The 24,599-nt window shown below is 37.2% G+C and overlaps 1 protein-coding gene across 2 annotated transcripts; it reads right to left on the reverse strand.

Moving 5' to 3' along the window:
* LOC147510170 (Molecular chaperone Hsp40/DnaJ family protein) lies at positions 1–24,339 on the reverse strand. 2 transcript variants are annotated; one of them, XM_086602215.1, is made up of 11 exons: positions 23,855–24,339; positions 23,694–23,762; positions 22,086–22,178; positions 17,574–17,695; positions 14,063–14,258; positions 10,446–10,621; positions 8,771–8,900; positions 3,278–3,438; positions 1,982–2,073; positions 1,643–1,739; positions 1–557 (listed from the first exon to the last, which is right to left on the reverse strand). In XM_086602215.1, the coding sequence occupies exons 1-11, from the start codon at positions 24,125–24,127 to the stop codon at positions 512–514; spliced, it is 1,455 nt and encodes a 484-aa protein (XP_086458341.1). In that variant the 5' UTR covers positions 24,128–24,339; the 3' UTR covers positions 1–511. The 2 variants fall into 2 exon arrangements, with proteins under 2 accessions (XP_086458341.1, XP_086458343.1); XM_086602217.1 differs by having other exon boundaries at positions 201–1,305; positions 23,855–24,331.
* Positions 24,340–24,599: the final 260 nt, after the last annotated feature.

Here is a 24,599-nt window from a genome sequence, read left to right on the forward strand (position 1 = left end):
TTAAATCGTAAATAAATCATTTCATTGTAACAACTGTTTTCAGAACTTGGAAGAGTAGTGACATTGACATCTAAACTGTACTATCCTGCTGTCAGTTATCAATCGTTACAACATACACACTCATATCTCACAGGATACCTCTGTTTTCTCCCTTACTGAAAGATACCGTAATATCCAGCCTCACCTTTATACTATGCCTGGAGTGAGCACGGATTTTGATATTACTTCTATAGTGAGAATCCACCAAGTTTCAAATATATTAACCTACTCACCGAATACAAAAAGTTAAAGAAAATTGCTAAAAAGAATTGGCTGATTAATATTGAACTTTACAGGGAGGAGACGGAACACCTGGGAGCTCATCGTTTTGGGTACAGTTTGATTTCGGACAAGTGAACCTCCACTTAAAATAAATGGCTGCCTGGAACACAAAACCACTCAAAGAAAAATTATGGCCTTCAGGAAGCACGTGAACAAGCTTGGAATTCATTTGTACATGACATTTTGGAGATCATAAGTTGTCTTTCAGCCACTTCAGAGCTCCATTGGCAATGGACCTGCATGATCAATTTGTATCAGGATTCACATGACTATGGAAGAGTATGACAGTTTAGAGAAGTCTCATAAATGGAATAGTTAGCTCTTCACGAATGATTTTGGATATTGCACATAGAGAACTACTAGATAACATCAAGTACAGCTGGACGCCTGGACCTGCAAAAAAGCTAAAACGCAAAACGTGCCACACAATCGGTTTTGTGGTTTTCATTAACCTCAGGACCATGAAGAACCTCTAAAAGTGTACAAATATACGAGTTCAAAAATAATCCTACCAGAATGGTCACACGCATAAGACAATTTGGGAGTTTCTTGGTATCTTAGCTGAAGCGCATATCACATGGACAATGGCCCACAACATGTGTCCTCATGTATCGGTATGAATTTTAAACTGAACAGGCACTATGTAGTCGTTGATCATTGAGGGGTAATGAGAGATTTCGGTCTGATCAAGTGGTCCTGCACTTCTAATTGGTTTCTTACAGCCAACCTATCACATGGTCCAATTTGAATTGGATCCATCCGTTTACTTTATTTCTGCTTTGCCACATAAGCATAAGACTGAGTTTCTTCCTTCAACCTGGTTGACTCATGCTCCAACTCGTCATCATCCTCAAGAATCCTACCAAAATAAAAATCAACCAGAAAGAACTCTAGGCAAGTCATCACTTCATCGGCTAAGTGAAGGATATGAACCACTCCCTTAGGGACAACTCTGTTTAGAGCCACTCCACCGAAACATTGGACCTGCACCACAAAGGGCTGATTTATTTTTTTATTTTTATTTTTTTGGGAGATAATCATCCCACTATGAAAATCCTCCTCTTAAAAATCAGCCTTCAAATCATCTCCAAAAGCATAGCGTGTACAAGAGCCGTGGGTAAAGGCATTTACATAACTACTACGTATAACCCTCCCCTAGGTAGATATATTTGTGTCTTCAATAATTAAAATATAAGATATGATCCATATTATTCAACAAACAAATAAATGCGGGAATACGCAATATTCTAATAACCTAATTAAGAATTTGGAATGCGCCCAAGCACTAACACTTAGAAAGTAACAAAGAGAAAAAGTTTACCCTGCAAAACCTTTTAGCTTTTCCCATAAGTCACTTTGTGATCCAGAGTCTTCAGAGCTCTCTACATCCGTACTTGGCTGAGACTCCGCAATTTTAGCTGCAGAAGCCAATGCATAATTTTTAAACTCTCAGAAAAAACAGCTAATTACTGAAGTATAAGAATAACTGAAAGCTTATATATCCCTAGAATTTGGATGCATAAAAGGCATGCATTTTACAACTTCACCAAGTTGACCACAGAATAAACTCCAAAAGAGAGACTATTTTCTTTCCCGTAAAGCAAAGATGAGAACATCAAAATAAATTGAATAGTGAATGTTTTCGGTGATGCTAGCTTACTCGTTGTCTGGGGTCTCAGACGGGTACGTGTACGAGTTATGGTGATTTCATTAAGCAGGGAAAGCTCTTCAAGCAATTCACGTTCCCTTGCACTGCAATGAAATGAACCCATAAACAAATTAAGTAGAAAGGAATACAATAAATATAAAAGGTACAAACTACATTAATATCCAAATTATTGTACATAAGCAAAAGAGTTCAATCAATAATACAAATGAAAGAGCACCCAGAAATTAGATCTGCAAGATGTACTTGATAATTACAACTATAAGTAATCCAGTATGCAGATTAGGAAGTGAAATAACATGAAGAGATTATTGTTTCCCACATATAAGGGAGGGACAGGATGACACAGCCTTGGAAAGAAAAATAAAGAGAGGGAAGAGAGAGAGGGGAGGGGGAATATCATCTAATACATCTAACAAACCCATCTTAAACCATACACACATACTCAATCCCATACATAACGTCCACTAGCTCTGCCAATTTCACCCATTCAGCCCACACACAGTGCAGCAAATTTATACCATTACTAGAATTACCAGCATTCGGTTTAATGGATTTGATTTTGTATTCCGGTTCTATAGTATGTATCACATTCAAGGCATGAATTTCTCAAAACAGGTTGTATTAACAACATATACTCCAACCCATCTATTACGTCCCCTAGCTCTACCAATTTTCCCACACACAGTGCAGCACGTTCACACGATTACTAAAATCTGGTTCCATAGTACTAATCACATTTAAGGCATGAACTTCACAAAATTTGTTTAACGCATAATTGATACCTACAACATGCAACTGTGTCCGGTTATTCGCAGAAAAGTTGGATCTATGGAACTTGCTTTCCACAAGACAACCCAGAAATCAGACATTCCAAGCTTTTGTTTTTCCAAATCTCTACCTTTCTCTATCTGGCAAATGTAGTCATTCTGGTTTTCTTTGTATTGAGAAGCTTCAGACGGATTTTGTTTGGTTCAAGTTCACAGCATTTCATGATTTACCCCTTTTTTTTTTACTTGGGATGGTAAAAGGTACTTATTTTTTGGATGTAATTAGGCAGCCAATTACAGCAAAATTACCTAGTCCCAAGTCCCATTACACCCCTAATCCCCAAAAAGACAAAAGAGGAAAAATAAAACTAAAATGCAACAGAGGAAAAAACAGGGAAAAGAAAACTATGATGCCTGCCTAAGATGTTTCACTTCTACACTTGGCATCTGGATTCCGAAATGAAATTTATGTACTTCTAAGAAGAAGATTAAAATAATTTATTTAAAAATTACAGTGCACCTGATACGCTTTGGTATAGAAACTTTAACCGTGAAAAGATGATCACCACGAATTGTTGGTTTTTTCAGCTTTGGGGCACCTTTTTTCGCCAATACAACAACATCCCCAGGCTGGATACCGGGAGGAACCTGTAGTTTGGTAATCCCATCAACTGTCTTCACCTGTTTGATGCAATGAATCAGATTAAATAGTTTCCATTTTGAGATTATCTGCGTAACATGTTGCACAAACCATTGTAAATAAGACTTTTCCAACCCCATAGAGAAAGCAACGTGAATAGGTACAAAAGATATGGTGAATATATCATACACCATTCAGACATAGCTTAGATTTTGGGTAACAGTGTTGTCCCAAAAGAACAAAATGAGCAGAAGCCACCTATAGAAAGGGAAATCAGGAGACTCAGTCCCATGAAGAAAATAAATGCTATAACTGAAGATAGTGAGATGCAACCATACGAGAGTGAGTGGGTGGATACACATAGAATGCCTAGAAAGCCTGATTTTACTTAAGACATTTACGAACCTGAGGTCATGGTTGTATATATATATATATATATATAACACAAATACCATATAAATGAATACACTAAAGGGATGCTTTTACAATGGTGTGTATGACAAAAGGAGATAATTATCAGTACCTATATAAATTAGCGATTTCAAGTAACAAATTCCATACGAAAGAATCTAAGTTGACACGGATACGTGTCGGACACACGGCTAAATATAAAAAGTTGATGTATATTACATACAATTATGCCTATGTGTGTTAGACTCGGACACGTGGATACGAATCCTACACGGATTACTTTTGAAATACGGTGTGTCCATGTAACATAGGAAAAATATGCAATCTTCAAAATTACTTATTCTTCCAAGTTGAAATAGAAGGGGAGGTTATGAAAAGAAACTGGAAGGCACCACTATCATATCTTGTTATCATACACAAAAATGCATCACCAGCCAAGATGGGAATTAACGAGTAATCTATGCAGTCAAAGGCTAGCCTGGACCGACTACACTTATCACCTAAGCTCTAGATTCACCCAAAGTGCCTCGTGCCAAAGGCATCCTAGGCTCGTGCCTAGTGTCAGCTAGGGCTGAATAGACCCATCGCTAGGTAGCGCCTGTGCCTTTAACTGCATAGACTGGTTTTTTAGTAAACAAGGGTTTTAAAGACACACTAGGCAGATAGACATCAAGTTAACATCTACGTTTTCTGTATATGATGCACTGTGCCTGTGGAACCAGCACAAAGGTTCAAGGTGAAATCCTAGACATAAATATATGACATCCACAACTATGCCTTCTACTCTAAGAACAGGTTTCCTGAGTCCTGACTCCTGAGGCCATGCCAGAACAGGCTGATGTTATAGGCGTGTCTAGTGGGCTTTCTTTGTGTCCTTATTTTTATTTCGTAATTAGCCATGTCGGCCCAATGAATATAGCCCAACTAGAGTATCTTGGGGTTTAAGGAGTCAAGGGTATTATAAATAAGACAGTAGCCTCATTCTTCAACCGTTTTATGTTTTTATTGAGTATTTGTTTCTTCGAAAATAATAATTATTTTCTTTTTTTCTTAATAAATTGGCGTTTTCTTGGAAAATAATGATATTGAGAAAAATTATTATAGTTACTGAGAGATTATGCTCGAGTGTTAGTTTGGTTTTTGTTTCTATATTATTCCGCTGCATAATTCACATAACAGACCATGAAGAAGAATAACATATTACATTGTCGCTAAGTAAGAAAGATTGAATTACGATAGCTATTTTATACCAAGATATAATACATCAACCTTTCTTTTGATTAAAGACAATAATACTTTAAATTTTTTCTTTTCTTTTACACTTTCACTTGCTAAATTGTTTTAACAAGTTGTATAAATTTAATGTAAAAATAAACAGATGAAATTCGTAAAATTGAGCATTTAATAACATTCTCTAATAAGTAATTGGAATTCTAGTAGGATTTAGTTTAATATTAGTTGGTTTCTATTTTAGGTTCCTTTGAACTACAAGGATGAATTGTATAACTATGGCCTTTGGTCTCACAAATTAGTTGGTTGATTTATTGAGAATATAGTTTGTGACCTTTGGATTGGATTAAAAGTGTGTTGATTTTAGGTTATACTAAAATCTCATTTCCTATCAAATTAGGATTAGATTCAGCCTTAATTAATCAATAGTGTGTTAATTGGAGTTGCTTCCGGTCTTCAATTCACATCAAAAGTGGCATCGGAGTACGTAAAATCCTTGGAGAATTGAAGAAATTCGAATAGAGAAGAAAACAAGGTTGAGAATCAACTTTTCCGGAAAGCGAGCTACATAATGTCGTAGTCGTCTCAGAATGTGCACCAGTCATCTCCATGTTTATTTCCTCTTCCATCATTTTTTTTTCTTAATTCATTGGGTTTTTTTTTTTTATTGGCAAACAGGGTTGTTATTGTGGTCCCTTACCCCATTTCATCAAATAAAAAAGTTTGATTACATTCTCACATATACTTTTTCGGGTTATTGCAGTGTTGTTCGTGAGGGAAGACATCTGTTTAAGAGATTTGATACACTACTCAAGACAAGCAAGCAGCTAAGAGCCAATCTGAGCCAACAACAATTGAGTCAAGCCAAGCCAAGCCAAAGTCGAAAAAAAATATGGGAGAGTTTCATCATGTCCTATATCAAGACACATAACACGGATGAGTTGGAGGGCATTTTTGATGCGTTGACATTAGAATTGAAGAATATTACTACTCAATTCGCATCTTTCGTGTAAAATCAACAGATGGTTCAGGTGCAAATTCTCCACATGTATCGATACCTCAATTTTCTCAAGAACCTAATCCCCGATTTTTTTATTCATCATCCAAATCCAATGCAATTTGCACCAAATTCACCTTATTATCCACCCGTAGTGTATCCGCCCAGTTTCGCAAATGGAACACACCCACCACCACAAAATTATGCGACACAACCTTAATATCCTCCACCCATGTCATATTACCAAAATCCCAAAGTTGCAGACATTTATTAGTACACTTAAGGTCCCCCACCTCCACCTCTACCAACCCGCCAACGTGTCCTAACCAAGTCATGTCCACCCCAACCCATACCACCAATTCCACCACCGAAAAAAATTGTTCCAGACACCGTTCTACTACCCAATTTACATGCCTGCAACTTTACTTTGGGAGTTTTGGAAAACCTCTTAATGAGCATACATTAAATTATGCACAGACTATTGTTGATGATGTGGAAAGAGCTTACATGATTGGGTTGATCATAAACATTAGTTGGTAATACATACGCCTACTATCCATGATCCTGTGATTTTTCCATCTGTAATACCAATGGCTGCTGATTATAAGCCTCATTCGGCAGTACCAGCTCTTCCTACTGGGATGATTAAACATGTATTCGAGATTATTCCAAAGCAACAAAATAATGGTAACAAGCTTAATAGAAGACAAAATAGAAGGAATCAACAGGGTGGGGATAATGGTGAACGTCCTCCTCCTTGGCCAGAATGTTGGGCACTATCTCCAGATCTTCCCCGCTTACCTTGGAATGATCGCTCTCAGCGTAATCCTCAAGGTGGTCCTCTGGATGATGATCCAGGTGCTTAAAATTATGGTCGCTCCTTGTCTCCTCCTCAGGATACCGGTAAGCTAAGATTTATGTTATCGATCATCTTTTTCATCTTTTAGAAAATAAGGGTGCTGGTGACTTGAAGATTGAAATTCCCTAGTTTTTTGGCAAGATAGATCCATATGTTTTTATTGATTGGGTGAATCAAGTGGAAATGTTTTTTATATACAAGAACATCAATGGGCACAAGCGTGTTATTGCACTCGCTCCTTGACCATCTTGTTATGCCCAAATTTGCTTGGATGAACAATATTAATAGAGAGCCGCCTACTACTTCGTGGACATAGATGAAAACTGTTATGTGGAAAGAGTTTGTTCCAATGGATTATAAGCAGGACCATTTTCCTATTTTTGATATTACTACCCTGGCCGAATAAAGTTAAGAAAGCAAAGCAGGTTACTCGATTCCTACTATCTACTTCTACTGCTCCTATCCTATTGTTGCTTCCATTGCTAAAGCCTACTGTGAATACTACTACATGGAAGTGTTATGATTGTAATAAAGCTACTTGATGTCCTCAGAAGAAAAAGGCCCAAGTTTTTACCCCAGGTGCAGATGAAGCTGTTACTAAGTTCCTGGTGAAGCTACTGTTGCTATTCGCCTTCTCGAGCCTGAGTCTGGCTTTGATCTTTCTTAAGCTCGTGGTCGAGCTTTTCAAAGGAGATGAGAACGATGGAATTAGTAATATTGGTTATTTTGTAACCTAGCCTAATTAGTAATTGGTATTCTAGTAGGATTTAGTTTAGCATTAGTTGGTTTCTATTTATGTTTCCTTGGAATACAATGAATTGTATAAATAGGAATATGTTGAGCTCTTGGATTCTTAGGATCTATTCCCCTAAGGGATGCAGATTGTAGAGCATCTTACCTTTTGCTATCATGTGGGCTTTGTGGCTGGAAAGAAACAAGAAACGCTTTGATGGATGTGCGACGACTATGGCACAAGTGATTGTAGCAATCAAGGGATTCATTTTTCTATGGTCGAAGTTTTGTGAGGACTGGATAGATACATTGTTCGGGGACTTGATGTTCAGATGGGGTTCCTTGCTCGGCCCTGCATGATCGCATCGCATTGTTTTAGTTTTGCTTCACAGATGTAGCTTTTTCTAGTATCGTTCTTGTATTTGTATTTCCATTTGTTGTATCTGAGTGGGATATCTCATCCTACGAAGTTTGACTTTATGATTATATATAGGAGAGATATAGTAGGGACCATAACTGTCTTTTTACTTTAGTACAGACTGTAGTATTAAATTTTCTGTGTAGGAAAGGATGCCATAACAAATCTGTGCATTAAATATGCCTTACTAATATACTTGTCATGTTGCATTGTCATTGCAGATGTTGAGGAGCAAGGATGGTCGGTCTTCACCGCATTGCGGTATGCTACTTTTATGGGAAGAAAATTGGTGGGACAAAGATTAGTCCAGGACATGGACAGATGGGCCAAAATAGCTAAACAGTGGCCACCAAAATAGTTTTTGATTTCACATTCGATGGTATTTTTTTTATATTTATCCAAGGACCTGTGTCTGTGTCTGTGTCTGTGCTGTGCATTAAGAAAATGCATGAAATGCTAACTAAAAATTTTCCATCAGCTTTAACTTTATGTGTGTCTCTCTATAGCCAAGAAAATATTGACAGCATTGCATTCTGTTTTGAGCAGTGACACCATATGCCCAGAGGCCTGGTCATCATATCATTCACCTCCTAAATGTGCCAATATATATGTAGTTATGTACTAAGAAAATGAAAAGAGAGACAGAGACAGATAAAAAGTACATGCTATGTTCAATGGAAACTTTTCATTACTCGTCAAAAAGGAAAGTAAGAGAGTATGCATCACCTTCACAATAGTACCCAAGATAGCATTGATGTAGCTAATAGAAACTGTTGAACAGAGGTTTATCCCATCTCTTTGAATCTCTGGAATCTCTTCAACATCAAGGTATACATATAGATCTCCAGCAGGCCCCCTGTTCAATAAGAACTTCACACTTATTTGTAATATTCAATCAGATATCTTCCCTTATGACTAGCTTATACACATATCAGAGAACAAACATACTATACGAGAATAATCATATGTTTGGCGAAAACCTAAACAACGACCCATGAGCATAACGAATAGATCTTTCTAAAATTTGAAAATCTAAATGCAGCCCACAACTTCACTTAAAAAATAAAGGTAAAATTCATTTTCATACAACACCATGGTTTCACAGCATGAAAAAATTGGTCATGGAAATCTGGAATGGCAACTAAAACTTTGGACTTCATCAGTACAATGATAATGTACTGGAAAAATGGGGTCTGAATGACCCCCACTAGTTGCAATTAGAGATAACCCCCCTTTTGAGATATATTAAATATACCCCACCCAGTTGGATCTGGGTCATCCCTAACTAACCCAAAAAAATATTCCAAAGGTGGAACAAAATGCACCAACTGGGAATAGTAAAATTGTCCATAGATTTCTCCTCTACAAGAAGAGATGCTTCATCCCCAACTAGAAAACGTCTCACTGTACCATCTCAAAATCACACCGAGGATCAACTAGAATAAGCCATTAGATCCCTTGTGGAGCTATGATGCAGAAGGAGACACTCAAGCCTCTAGCGACGTTTAAACAAGATAACTTATGGGCAAAACAAGATCCTATTTTCCATGAGATGAATTATGAGGATATTATCAAGCAATTGATAACCAAAGAAAGCTCCTTCCAAAGAGAGGAGATCTGACTCACAAATGTTGAATAACCACACTAATGTTTGATCTGTTATCCACAAACTTTGGTTGTAATTATGACAAGAATTTTTGAATTCAAGAAATTCCGACAATGTCAAAACCCTAAACCCAACAATTTTTCATACTTTCCATTAAGTTAAAAAACCAAAATTTTCCTCCAAATTTTGTGCTTTCCGAGGAATTCATGTCTATAACGGTGATACCTTGTCATAATCAGTTTTTTTTTTTTTATTAGCAAGACAATATATTATATTAATAATAATGATATAGTGTGAGAGGTTCACACTACAAAAGGTACAAGCATAAAAAGGCTAAGCCTCAATCACAGCATCCCATTTAAATACAAGATCTTCCAATTTTAATCCCCTACAAATCGGTAAGTACAACACCCAAATCCCACATACATGACTTGCATTTAACTATGAGCTGCTGGACATCCCTAGAATTGTCATCAAAATTTCTACAATTTCGCTCAAGCCATAATTACCACGTGACTGTGTGAGCTACAATCTTTGAGAGGAGATACCTTGTCATAATTACTCTGCAAGTTCTAATTACATTCTTAGTCAAACATCACTGTACGGGGAAAACCATGGCCTGAGTCAGAATGTCACATGACCAGGCAGATTTAACGAGAATACTAAGTACAGCATAAGTCATTCTGAGATACTTTTCTTTAATAATCGAAGAAGAAACCAATGAAAGTTTTCGAAAAAATATTACGCAGCATAAAATGTAACATTAGGATGGACGAATTCATTTCTTAAACATACCCTTTAGGTCCTGCGTCACCCTCCCCAGCAACTCGGAGAATACTACCTTTATTGACACCAGGCGGAACTTTAACTTTGATATCTTTCTTCATTCGAACGCGTCCTTCACCAGCGCATCTTTGACAAAAAGCAGAGATCATTTCACCATCCCCACCACATCTCGGGCAGACAGAGACCTGGATAGTCACAAATTTTCACAATAACAGATACGTCCTCAATAAATTTAATGGGCCGAGCTAAACCACTCAAGGGTGACTTTGGGACCATTTAAATGGTGTTCAACAAAATATTTGCTACAGTTCAAGATATGTGCATTGTTAGTGATGCGGATATATCATGCTTGGCTGGAAGCGGTCTTCAATGATTGGAAACATGAAAATGGATGGAACTTTTTCCATTTCTTGAACATGTGATGATGCCTACTTCAGACCAAGAAAATGGAGTATTTTCCCCAAGATCTTGTCTGACCTAGTCATAAAGCAACTAATGGATGAAAAAAACCAGGTTACATGGACATGCCATATTTGAAAAATAATCCGTGTTGGATACGTGTCCGTGTCACATGTATTGTATGTGCTATACCTAAATTTCTGATATTTCCGCCGTGTCAGACACTTATTTGTGTCAATGTAATTTATCAAACCCATGGTATTCCCAATTTGCCACGGTGGAGAATATAGACCAAGAAGGTTCCTTCGAAGGTGTGGTTCTTCATGGTGTCGTGTCCATAATATAAAATAGGGTTAACTAGTATTACCCGAAGTACACAAAAAAAAAAGTCAACTTGGGTTGACCGTGTTTTTTTGTGTGTGTATTTGGGGGGGAGACCCTAATTTCCTATCTACTAGGGGGGAAATCCTAATTGGCTCATCTAGTGGGGGGTAACACTAACTAACCCTAACCCTATAAAATATCGAGAATTTAAGAAAGGATATGCTATGGGCATTTTCACTTGTAAAAATCGACAATAAATAGAGATATATCGTGATAAATTCACGATAAATGGATAAATTGAAAATATGGACGATATTATGAACAAGGATAGAAAAGAGAATTCGAAAAACACCTTTTTCTAAAGAAAGAGAAATTGACAACACAGTTTTTAAGGCTTTAATATCTAAAAAAGAGGTGTATAGATCTAAAATCGTTCTTCTTCCATATCCTTTCTTCTTGACTCATTCTTTCATATTTCAAAGAAAATAGAAGCAAAATCAAAGATGAGAAGTAAAATGGAAGAAGAAGATTTGAAGTGATTTTGTGGGGATGCATTCTTTTTATCATGAAAAGGGGAAGTGGAAACAATTACGAATTGGTGAAAAAAGTATGAAATTGGTACTTCATGGTGCATAATTCTTCAATGGCTTTTTCCTTCATGATTTCTTTAATGGATTGAAGCCTCCATCTTTCCTATTTCTTGAACATATATCGACGAGATTGGTATTTATCAAAATATCATTCAAATATCGAGAGTTATAGCAAATCGCTATCGAGCTAAAATATCCTCGATATTTTCAGATCATCTAATGCTAAATATCAACAAAGTGGGGGAAATATCCACAATATATATCGTATTTTTGGGGGTCGATATTTCACCGTATTGCGATATTTTGTACTATGGTCATCTCTAAAGTCTCACCTACTGGCAAGTTTTAAGGGAAGCTACTTTTCCAAGCAATTTTTCAGAGCATTTGGACAGAAGGAACCAAAGGAATTTTTAAGACAATTCTCAACCTCTGTTCAATTAACTTGTAATGTAACTATCTTTTCTGTGGTTGGAACTCCTACAACGCTGGAATGAGAGGGGTGAGATTCGAAGAGTTAATTTTTGGGATGGAAAATTTCATACTCACAAAAAAGTATGGCACCGTGGTCTTGAATGTGATATTCTTGATCACATTTGAAAAGAAGAAAAGAAAAAGATCTATAGTGTAATAAGTATCAATACAATAGTGATGGTTTATTTTTGAAGGCGAGTCTTGCCACAATGGTCAAAAAATACCAATCCGTCCATCTGTGCTTCTCTTATAGCTCCTCACAGGGAAAAATACAAAGATATTCTTAACCCAATAACATCCCTTCTCTAAAATAGATGTGCTTCTTATCACTCGCCTCTTCCCTCAAAATCTCGTCATCAACTGCAAAAAGTTTGTCATTATAGCTGGTGTGTCTATCTTCGAATTCGCGATTTCTAGTTAGATTTGTGGTTCATGACGAGTTTTTGTCCACTTTGGATTTTGGTGTATTTGTTTCTTGTCTTTACCAAACCTAGGGTTCTTAATTAGTCTTTAGGATAAGAGTTGAAGTGTTTTGTTAAAATTATGAGCTTTTCTGGGGATAGATGAAATTTGTAGTTTATATGTCCTTTACAGTGCTTGTTTCATTCTCTACAGCTTTGAGAAGATTGAAGTGGTTTTGTTGTTCATTCTGGAATATGTTTGTAGGTTCTGATCTTCGTTTTGCAACACAGTTGCACGATAAAATACTAATAATAGTTATAATGAACCAATAGTAACCATGCCAATATCCATTCATTGAATAGCTTAAACATATATTTCGCAAAATTTGCATGATATGAAGATATATATATACATTAAGATATATATACACTCCCAAGTGTTACAAATCAGCAAAACCCCAATCATTATACATTAAGATTTTCTGGTAGAGAAGAATGCCTCTTTGAGTTCATAGGAGGCCAAGTCGGCATAATTTTTGCTCAAGTACTTTATTATAAAAACAATTACTAAAAAGAACATTTCATTATAAGGTGAAACCCTTACAGAAATACTAAAAGAATAATTCTTCATAAAGCAAAGCTCTTAACACATACTTACTAAACGAACAATTCAACCCAAAGTAAACAAAGTAGAACTCTTAAAACCTAATTTATTAAAAGAACAATTCTTTGTAAAGGAAACCTATTAAGACATAAAACAAATGCAGCACATATTGAAACAAATTTAATTGCAAAATTGGAAATAAGGTCTAAGCAAACACTTTATTAAAAAGAGCATGTCTTAATGGGTTAAAGGCATGTTCTGTCATTATAATTGGAAATTTTGAAGAAGGTTGTTTTGGAATTTCCACAAAAAGAGAAGGATAGTTGCATTAACCTGTTAAGTGTCAACAGGCAAACAGATCTTTGAGAGCTATGCAACATAATGAAGTAAGGAACAAACAGATTTTTAAAATAACAAGTATACCAACAAACATACAGTGACCAAAAAGATGATAATAAGTTTTAGTAAGGCTATTATACTCAAGGCCTTTACATTGCATACCTCTCAAAGATCTGTTTGCCTGTTCACACTTAACAGGTCAATGCAACTATCCTTCTCTTTTCCGCGGTGCGTATAAGGATGCTTTTGAAGTTTCCTTCTCATTGAGGAATTGCTTACTCTTTAAGGATATGATCCACATATCTTCTATATTCATTATGACAAAGTATCATTTCTAATTTGGAGACCAATATGATATTTAAGCAGTTATTTACGTCTACAACTTTAACCATACAAGCTTGTCAACAAACATTCAGGATTCTAAGACCAGTTTTGCTGTAGCTTTTAATGCATAGTCTAATTCTAAATAATAAAACAGGGAGAACCATCGATTAATACCTGTGAGAACATTCCGAAAGGTGTTTGCTCAGTACGCATAACCTGACCTCTGCCACCACAGGTTGAACATATTCTCATCTTAGAGCCTGTTTTTGCTCCGGTACCAATGCAAACTTCACATGTTTCTAAGTGAGAAAGTTCAAATTCCTTTTCTGCTCCAAAGATAGCTTCGGAGAATTCCAACGTCATGTCATACCTGAAACAGGCATGCCACAAAATCAACTCCAACAGATTCATAAGCTTCACAGCACTGTCGCATAGGTAATCTGACTTGTCTCTCACAAATGAAGATTTAGCTAATTAAAACACAAATCAATTGTATTCACTGCTCAATTTAAGAAACAGGAATTATTTAATCATTAGTTATATGCCATATGGATATACTAGAATTTTCTACTGCCTAACGTTACCCTGAAAAAAAAAATACCTCCCCATCAATAGTTCATGCAAATAAATTTCGCATATGTAGGCATCCCACCGTTACGAGTCCAGCCAAAAGAAAATAAGTACTAAAAAGTAGAATTATCTGAAAAATGTAAAAGTAGCAACTGCAAGAAGTCATAATTAATCCAGTAGAAACTAATAAGGTGCTGCCGTTTCATGAAAGATGGCCTTCAAAGGTCTTCAAAGAATTACATGATATTGCTTTTATCAATCGGAGAGAAAACAACATTATCACATTGGTCCCAAGATGGAACATACATTATTAGTTTACAACTATCTGACTATGACATATGCCTTTTAGGATCACATTACAGCACACTGTTCCCGAATGTTGAAGCGAGTTAATTCATTCAAAAAGTAAATGATACAGTTTTGGAATCTGAAAAACTGCCATGCGCAGTAAAATGTGTCAGGATGGATGAAGGTCGATCTAAGGTCGGCTTGATGTCATATTTAGTCTGTAGCTTCCTGACATCCTGAAGCTTACTATGGATGTATTCAACAATTGGATTTCTGTCAAGGAATAGATTAACATGAAAGTTTGGTAGTAGAGCATTTGGCCCAAGACATGGCAAGTCTTTGATGATCCTCAGAAATGTGATATATGGGGAAAGAGGAAGGAATTATTGGAAAATTTTGAGGATAATAAATGGGAGAACTGTTTAATTTTGTAGATCATCGCTGGACCACAAAATGGCAACAGAAACAATTATGCTCAGTTGTTGCAGGCTGTGCAACTGAATAAAGGGGACCCGTTTGCTGAGTGAAACAAGGAGTTTGGTGCGATGGGTGGCACCAAATTCAATGAAGAGACAGGAGCAATGGACGCTAAGAAATAGGATCGAAACTGTGACCTTGTGTTTGGCAGGAAGGCATATGTCAAAAAAAAAAAAAAAAAAGTAGGTGCTAGCTATTCATCATTTGGAGGGAACAACATTAACAAGGGTCTTGACGGACATTGAGTTAGGCTGAGTTCAAGACTAGGTTTGATTTGAAATTGAAATTTGTACATTTCACAATGAAGACCAAGCTTGCTGAGAAGTTCTACAGTTTGTCCACAAAATACTAGGTCTTAATTCAACTTGTAGGTGCGGTCATGGGGCATGGTATAAAAAGTATGGTATACTGATCCCTCCCCATTATCTATTAAATACTAATGTGGAGGCATTCTAGAAAACCCCAAAACCATGGAAGGCCATGCTATAGGCATAAGCCTTTGGGTGGTTAAGTGGTGACAATATCCACGTGCTAGAATGTTGTGGGTCCTTAAAAAGATGGTATCAAAGCCAAAGGGCGGCTTTTCCTAAAGTGGTAGGAATGTTACTGATGCATTATAGGGTTCCAAACCCTTAGTTTTTGTCCATATTGGTTTACATATTACTTGGGATTTTAAGAATATTGTCTGGTAGCTAATTTGATGTTTTTAGCATAGGCTATTTTCAGGTTTATTTTTAAGTCCGAAAATCAGGTATTTAATTTCTAATTATGAATTAGAATGCTAGCTTCTAAATTCATAGTTCCTTTAGTTTATAATATTAAGTTGTAGGCCTATCGTCATACTTGGTTGATTGATAATTAACTTTGTGTTTGCATAAGAAAGGGTTTACTCTTCGTCTGTGTTCATTTAATGAATTGCAGGGTTTCTTTTGTGATTCCCTTCTCAATTTTGTGGGTTTCAGAATCCAATTGTCGTGCACAACCACCTATTATTACATGTATCGAGGACTATTGAGGAAACCATACAACATGGATGGGCCAAGCTTTGGGTTTGGGCCTTTGGGTGGATAAGTGGCGTAAGTGGGGACAATATCAACGTGGTAGTATGTGGCGGTTTTCTGTCAAAAGCTGAGGAAGGCTCGCTTATTGAGGTAGCAGGTTGTTACGGAAATGGTAAAAAGAGCTAATAATGAATAGCTCCCAAGTTGGTGGGACTTTGATGCCCCACAGAGGTTTCGTCCCACAACAGCTAGGAAGCCATCTTAAATCTTGCATAAAATATAATGATCTACCTCTTACCAACGTCAGACCTTTTCTGGAGACCCCACACCCATGAATTGGCCATGCTTTGCGGGCCATTGGGTGACCATGTGGGAGCAATATCTTGTAGTATGTGGTGGGTTGTTACAGCGAGGCAGAGAGGGGGTAAGAAAGTGGACTCTGAAGAGGGGACGAGAGACCAAAGTCATTGTTGTGTTTGTAGAAAGTTCAACTGTTTATGTTTCAAATGAATAATCTGCCAACAAAGAAAAGGTGAAAGGATTTTGAAGCCTTAAAGGAATTGATCGAAAAGTCTCCATCATATCATATAGTAAATAAAAGTATGATAATGATATTTATCATTGTAAAGTTTAACTTATCTCCCAAACCTGCTGGAAATGATGCCATATTACTAGGGCTGCTCATCGAGCTACTCAAGTCGAGTTTTAGGGTGCTCAAGCTTGGCTCGTGTTTCTCTCGAGTCGAGCTCAAATTTTGTTCGAGCTTTTATTTCGTGCTCAAGCTCGACTCGTCAAGTATTCAAGTAGCTCAACGAGTCTAGATTTCTATTTTTCTAGACTACAAATTCAAATTCAATAATAGGTTCCAGAGTTTGATTTAACTTGTTTTGTTTATAGCCTTGACTTTGACCACATGCTAGAGATAAGTGAGCACAAATAGACACATAATTTTACGTCAAGACCAAAATAACTTGCTAAACCCATTTAACGAAATACTAAAATGCAACCACAATCCACTAATACCACAATAAACCACTATCTAACAACTATTACAAGGTGTACACAATATGATTACAACCATATGTGTTGAGTTCCTATAATCCAACACACTCACATAAACAATTATCCTAATTCAGTGTTAAAATAACTATATAAAATGTGAGCTACAAGTAGTTCGCAAGCGTCTCGAGTTCAAGCTCGAGTTTTAAAATGTGCTCAAACTCGACTCATATTATTGAACGAGCGAGTTTGAGTCGAGCCTAGAACAAGCCGAGTGCAAGTTGCTCACAACTTACTCGGCTTGATGACCAGCCTACATATTACTATATTAGCTAAATCATGAGACTCACCGTATATCTTCACCCTTAATTACAGTAGCACGACGGCTTGTTCTGAACCCAGCCTGATCCATATCAGAGAAACCACCCATGCTTGCCCCAAAGAACGTCTCAAACAAGTCAAAAGGATTTGTCTGTAAGCACATAAGGCCAGGTATTAATTTACTTGAAAACTTTACAAGAAAAGTTACCTCAAAAGACAGAAAAAGTATCCAACAGCTTGTAACACCTTGAAAAAGTCGTCTTATTGTATGAAAGTTATGAACTAGAGCCGTTATACTCCACTACATCTAGAAGAAGAGGTAATTAAGCAAGTGTTGTACAGTTGTACCTAATAAGACTGTCAAGAGGAGAGAAAATATCAAGTCCTCAGCAGTTACAGATGTCCACCGGATGCTGATGAGCCTAGTTGAAATGTTCATGCATGGTTAAGAAAATAGAGACAAGTCACTTGGGACTTAACTGGTTCTTTGATTATGATGACTTGTCTCGTCAACTTTAAGTCGGGCAAACAACTTGATCAATGCATGAGTAAAATCCCAATAAATCAATAAGAGAATAATTGGCTAAGAGACTGAGTCAATCCAACTTGACTAAATTTCTGTATCCCGATGGTCAAAATTGCAACAAATCATCAAACTCGTCGATTTTTATCAACCTTGACACCAAAATTTTAGCAAACAAAACTGGGTGAAATTGCCAACAAATACACTGATTTATTGGCTAATCAAAACGGATTGGCGAGGCCGACTAAGTAGCCAATTTTGACCTTTTTGAACCATGATTGTATAAAGTAGAAGCTGGAAAAGATTGAGAAGTATCTACAGCGACTAGAACAAATTAGAATGGAGAGGTAGATAGAGCAGAAGCAGCGCTTGGGGAAAATCAGTTCATAAAACTAAGCTACTGACACATTATATTGAAAATGAAAGATTTTCATACAAGTCAATCATAAAGAATTCTGAAAAATTAAAAAATCGACATTCTTAGAACTGGGGGTGCACTATTAAGGTAGGAATTTCAGAAATGTGAAAAACTCGAGTCCTGGACAGCAGAGAAACAAGTCCAACAACAAACAATTGGGACAACCGGGACAAACTACAGCTGAATGACCACAATTGTGACTCCAGGAACAAGTGTAGAAAAATGTATGAAATATAAGAATGAATATGTAAATACCAACTGTAGCTTTTGGAAACTGTCCTTATGAGACGATCACATCTAAAAGTCATCTATTTCAGAAAACAGGATTGTTGTGAAACTTTTTCTTAAAGAAAAATTTATTACATCAAACTAAAAATTAACCAACAAAAGATTCCTCGGGGCAGTTAATTGTGTATATTGGGCCTTACAAGAAGTCTCATGTTACATAAAAATCATAAAAAAAAATTCTTGCTAACATTTCACCCAAAAAGAGTTACTTTTTAATGTGGTTAACTCGTTTATAACAGGAAAAATTATTTGTCAGCATATACAAGTTCTGTTAGCATATAACAGGACTATGTTGTCATTCATTTTCAATATGTCCTACTTCGTGATTTTGTAAACATTAAATTATGGAAATAAAACATGTGCTACAGGCCACACATACTTTTCTGGAAAAGATAATTCTGTTCTCTCATTTATTTTCCACTTGGTATCACAGCCAGCTGTAGGGTTGGTGCAGCCACCACCACCACCACCACAGTGGCAGCTCACACCACAATCTGCCACCATCATCTCTTAAAGGGGTTGCCTCCCTCAAATGTATTGCTGTTGCTTTTAATAATATGCATATATACTTGAGATACATCCACCTTCTCATTGTCACCTTCAGCCACCGCTGCCACCCTAAACCACCACCATTTTCCCATCAGCAACTACTAGTACTCACTCAAATTTTAACAACCAGACCACCACCACTCCACCTGTACACCACCAGTTCACTGCCAATCCACAGCCAGACAGCCCCTGTCCACTGGCCCACTCAAGAGTTGTATATTAGATGGTTCAAATCACACTGTTTGGTCTCAGTCTGCTAAGACGTATACTGCCGGAAGGGGAAAGATTGGTTTACTGACAATAACAGAGAAAGAACCAAAACAGGGTGATCCAAAATATGCTAAGTGGTCCTCCAACAAACAACTTATTATGACTTGGCAGGTTATTTCGATGCAACCTCATATATGTGATGGTTATCTGTTGATGTATAGTACTGAAATCTAGGACTCTGCAAGCACAATTTACACGTGACGTCAGCACTCAGCACAATGCAAGAGTGTTTCTACTCGCTACTGACATTCTGCAGTTCAAACAGGAAAATCAGATTTTGAGTGTTTTATTATCCTACACTACTAGCTGTGTGGAAAGAATCACTCTATATGATACAAATATTGTGTGGCCAAGTGATGATGCAGCAGATTTATATGCTAAAAAGGTGGATAAACATAGGGTTTTTCAATTTCTGGGTGGATGAACCCGCAATCCAAGTATGCTAAGTTCATCATTTCGATTGTGATCCTTTCCCCACTCTAGAGGATGCCTATTGCCTCTCCAATCAGAGTTTGTCGAGATATACAACCATCAATTGCATTGTCACTTCCTACTCCTGAAAGTAGTGCCATGGCAAACAGAACATTCTAGACAACCATTTTGCTCTTTCATGCCTGCTTCATCTTAATCGGCACCTCCTATGTTCCCAGATTGTTCCCATCAGAATTCAAGTCAATCACCGCACAGCTGTGATACCTGACATAGATGGGGCCATGTTAAGAAAGACTATTCCGACCTTCATCATCATGTACGTCCTCTTACCGAGGGGGAGGTCTCCAACATCTTACTAGTGGTTCCCAGTCTTCTGCACATAATACAGATGATTCAAACACTGAACATAAGAAATCTGGTGTATGCTCTCTCACCCAGGAGGAGATTATGAGGTTCAAAAAATATATTTCAAAGACCCAATGGTATTAAGTCCACATCGACGTCCCTATTGGATCACTTGCACCTGAAAAGAGTGTATCAACATAACAGTCGTCCCAAATCTTCAGATAATCGCCTTTGGTCTATTGACAAGAATAGAAGCTTCTAATCCAAATCTTTCTATTTTTCCATGGGTTCACACCTTCCCATCACCCAGCGTGCTTGTCCCATTCCTAGCTCTAATTTTATTTGGAGGTCTAAAGTTCCATCACAAGTCTCTTTTTTTATGTGGTTGCAAGTTGCAACCTCGAACAAAATCCTGACCAAAGACAACCTTCATAAAGAGGAAAAAAGTTGTTGTCAACTGTTCTTCAAAGGGGTGCAAATTATGGAACATACTACCCTTCGCGATTATGTGGCTCACTGGCCTTTGATTTGGGAGAAGCAGAGGGATACTACTTTTGGTAGTTTTGTGTTGAGATGGGACTTTTTTTGCGGCATTATGTTGTTTGCTTTTCTTTTTCTTTTTCTTTTCTGGATGTATATCGGATACCTCATCCTTAAACATTTCATATTTTCAAACAAACAAACAACCAAAACAGAAAAAAATCGTCCTCCTCATCATGGATTTTTTTACTCATGTGCATCAAATTATATGTCCACCATGTCCTTTTATCACTCATATACTATTGGGTCCAGCCAATGCCGAGGTTGTCTAGCCGACGGTCCCTTTACTCCCGTTGCAAGTAAGGGACTTTTCCTGTTACCCCTTCTTTGACTTTACCGATGTTCTTCAAGTTCCTCATCTTAAAACCAAACTGATTCTGAGAGTAAATATATATATAAATGGATTGAGTACAATGTATGATGAGACATCCTACTAAGGACAACGCTAAGAGGTCATTAAATGGTTTTGAAAACCAAGCTTCATTTGGTTTTGGTAATCATTCAAGTGACCAACTTGGAAATCGAGTTTTGCTTGGTTTACGAAACAATACATTACCCTAAACCCTAAACCCTAAACCCAACTTAAAGGGATTAAGTACGATTTAGGATGAGATATCCTACTAAGGAAAACGCCAAAAGCATTGTTGTAAAGAGGTCATTAAATGCTTTTGGAGACCAAGTTTCATTTGATTTTGGTAATCATTCAAGTGACCAACTTGGAAATCAAGTTTGGCTTGGTTTAGGAAACAAGAATCAAAGCTAAATTGCACATAATGCTGTTTTTATATATATATAATGAGATAGACTAAAGCAATTGGTTGCTTGTATTAACCAACCGAGTGTTTGTGTGAGGAGAGAATAGAGAAAGGCAACACTCATAGCTTGTAGAGAGATAACAAGAGAGAGAGATCAACGCGGGTTTCTCCAACCGGCTACGCCTAGTTGCTAGCAACCAATTTCCGAACTTGACCAGTAGGCCACTGGATAACAATTTGCTATCAGAATTGTCGCCAATCCAGTACAACAATATCGTACCAAACACATTGAGGTTGACAGGGTCATTTTTTAAGTTCTATTAACAGTCAATGTGGAAGCATACAGAACAATCATGTGTTACTTAAGGCATTTAAGTTATTGCAGTCATAGAAGAAGAAAAAAAGGTGTTACTTAAGGTACCGTGTAGGCTCCAGCTGGACCCCCTACTGAGCTCTTAACCCCAGCTTCACCATATTGATCATACAAAGCCCTCTTTTTATCATCTGATAACACCTGACAATCACAACTTCAAACTTCAAACAACTATATCACTTAAATGCATTTTTAAATCACCAGAAGTAATTATCAAGTCTAACTTCTTATTAGTTATTACAAACAATTTCATAAGAAAGATAGAAAGCACCCATTCTCCTGTTATAAATGTCAAGTCCAGCATACATGTCTTTTTTGCCATAGTCATGATCCTTATTTCCCCGTTATGAAAAACACTGCCCAGTTGGATGTTGCTAGGCATGAGATGAATTTGAATAATGATTTGCACATTTGATTAGTCAACTCTTGTTCTTCCAGCCAATATTACTGATGACATGCATGCTAAATAAATTTACTTTGAACAAACACATGTTTAACCGATAGCATTTTCCTTTGATAGGTAAACAATCAAGTATCATATATAAGCAGATAGAAATAGTACAATACAGGAAGAGAGCAAAAGAACTACCACTGCTACTCAACCCTCAAGTGGAACAGACTCCCAAGAAAATACAGAATACTCAAAAGAAACATCCCTATACTTCCTCCACTAGTTAACCAAAGGAAGAGCATCCTTTTTAAGTTTTTAGGGAAATTATCCTCTTTTTGTCAACAGCCTGGGGCTCAAAATGTCACACTCTCCAATCAGAAACCCTAAAAATAGCAAAATTTAAGTTCCACAGCTTCCTTCAGTTCATGTGGTGGACCCTAGTCTGGACCTCATTGATAGAAGCCAACCCCCTGAACCTGGACACAACCAAATATATACACTACATCCATCTGAATGATGTAACCCATATGGACACTCTGGACAATGAATAAGAAGTTGGTTTAAGGACACAACCAAAAAATAACAGAAAGGGCTTAAACAAACAATAATCTCTATGTCATGTGGAGGTTATTGATGGTCAAATTTACTCGAAACTGAACACCAAGCAAAGAAAGCTATTTTGGATGGGACTCCAACACCACAGATCGGTGAGAGGACAGCACAGAGGTTGATAAGGAAAGGAATGAGTACTACAACATACCAAGAACCAACTAGGAATCAACATTCGGCCTCGTGGCTTCAAACCTCCTAATCCTCTTGTAGATTACAACATTAAGTAAAGGAGAGGATCCTATCCTGGCATACAAGGTGGCTAAATCATCAACCCATTAGAATGGAGGATATCTCCAGGTTTGTTTACATAACAATAAATCTTTGGTAGGATGACACATCCTATTTTGCATGGCATAAAAATCCTAAAAGTTCGTACTTAATTCTCTCCCACCTATCCACACATCCTTAGAAAACCTCACTGTCACCTTTCCCAATTTCGCAAAGAAACGTTCTTCCTCTAGTCCCCCGCCTAGCTAATGACCCCCCCAAACACCACAGTCATACATGATGGCAACATGGTTAATAGCATGTATTTTCGTCATCATTCCACTATCTTACATTCTCTTCCTATCAATTGTGTGCCAGTGTATGTGCAACCATTCTCGTTTCAACAATGTGAGCAGTAAAAAAAAATGTATTCACATTATTCATACCTCATAAGCAGCACTAATTTCCTTGAACTTCTCCGTCGCTCCCGCTTGCTTGTTGACATCAGGATGGTACTATTATCCAAAAAGCATAAACAAATAAAACAAATAAGTTTCATTCGTCCTAACGATAACGAGGTAACTGAAAGAAAAGGTGGCACACACACCTGACGTGCCAATTTGCGATAGGCAGCTTTGATTTCTTTAACAGTGGCAGATTTTGGAACGCCGAGAGTGGAGTAATAATCGGTAGAAGCGGCTTTGATTAATACGGTTCGTCGACGGCTGCGGGGTTTATTATTAGTAGAAAATAGGGAGAAAGAGGAGTTGGATTGGTGGGGAGTAAAGACACAGTTTCTGAAAAGTGGTTGTCGAGAATGTTCTGGATTGAAATTGAGAGCGGGTGTGACTGAAACAGATGAAGAAATTGTGACCGCCATTTGGCCTCCTCTAATTCAAGTGGGTGTGAGTTTGACTTATTTGACCAACCGGTAGACGTTTTCTCTTTTTATGTTCTCACTACTGATATATATATATATATATATATATATATACACACACATACACTACTGATACACTAGAGAATGAGATGAAAGGCAAACTTGTGATTTGTGAGGCTCCCGCGTCACGCACATTGGTCACCCACTCAGACACTGAGACACTCACCCATTTGACCATGCCATGTTCCCACTACAGTTCATGATTTCGAAATTTTTGGAATTCCGACAACTTGAAAAACCGGAATGTATCGGAATTTGCAAGAACTTCCCCGGAAAATTATATATGTCCGGAATTTAAATGTTTATTTATTCATTTTTATCAACTTAACAAAACAACTCGGTTTCTACTGGGATTCGATTTCAGGGGTATAAATCGAGGGCCATCATTCTGCCATGTGGATTAGGAATTAAA

This window comes from Coptis chinensis, chromosome 3, assembly GCF_015680905.1.
Source record: "Coptis chinensis isolate HL-2020 chromosome 3, ASM1568090v1, whole genome shotgun sequence".
Classification (NCBI taxonomy): domain Eukaryota; kingdom Viridiplantae; phylum Streptophyta; class Magnoliopsida; order Ranunculales; family Ranunculaceae; genus Coptis; species Coptis chinensis.

Excerpts from the sequence above, each read along its gene's own strand:
- LOC147510170 (XM_086602215.1), bottom strand. The coding sequence starts at position 24,127 with ATGGCGGTCACAATTTCTTCATCTGTTTCAGTCACACCCGCTCTCAAT. Across the intron at positions 23,763-23,854 it reads ATCGCAAATTGGCACGTCAG|TACCATCCTGATGTCAACAA; the intron begins GTGTGTGTGCCA and ends TTTGGATAATAG. Across the intron at positions 22,179-23,693 it reads AAATTAGTGCTGCTTATGAG|GTGTTATCAGATGATAAAAA; the intron begins GTATGAATAATG and ends TGTGATTGTCAG.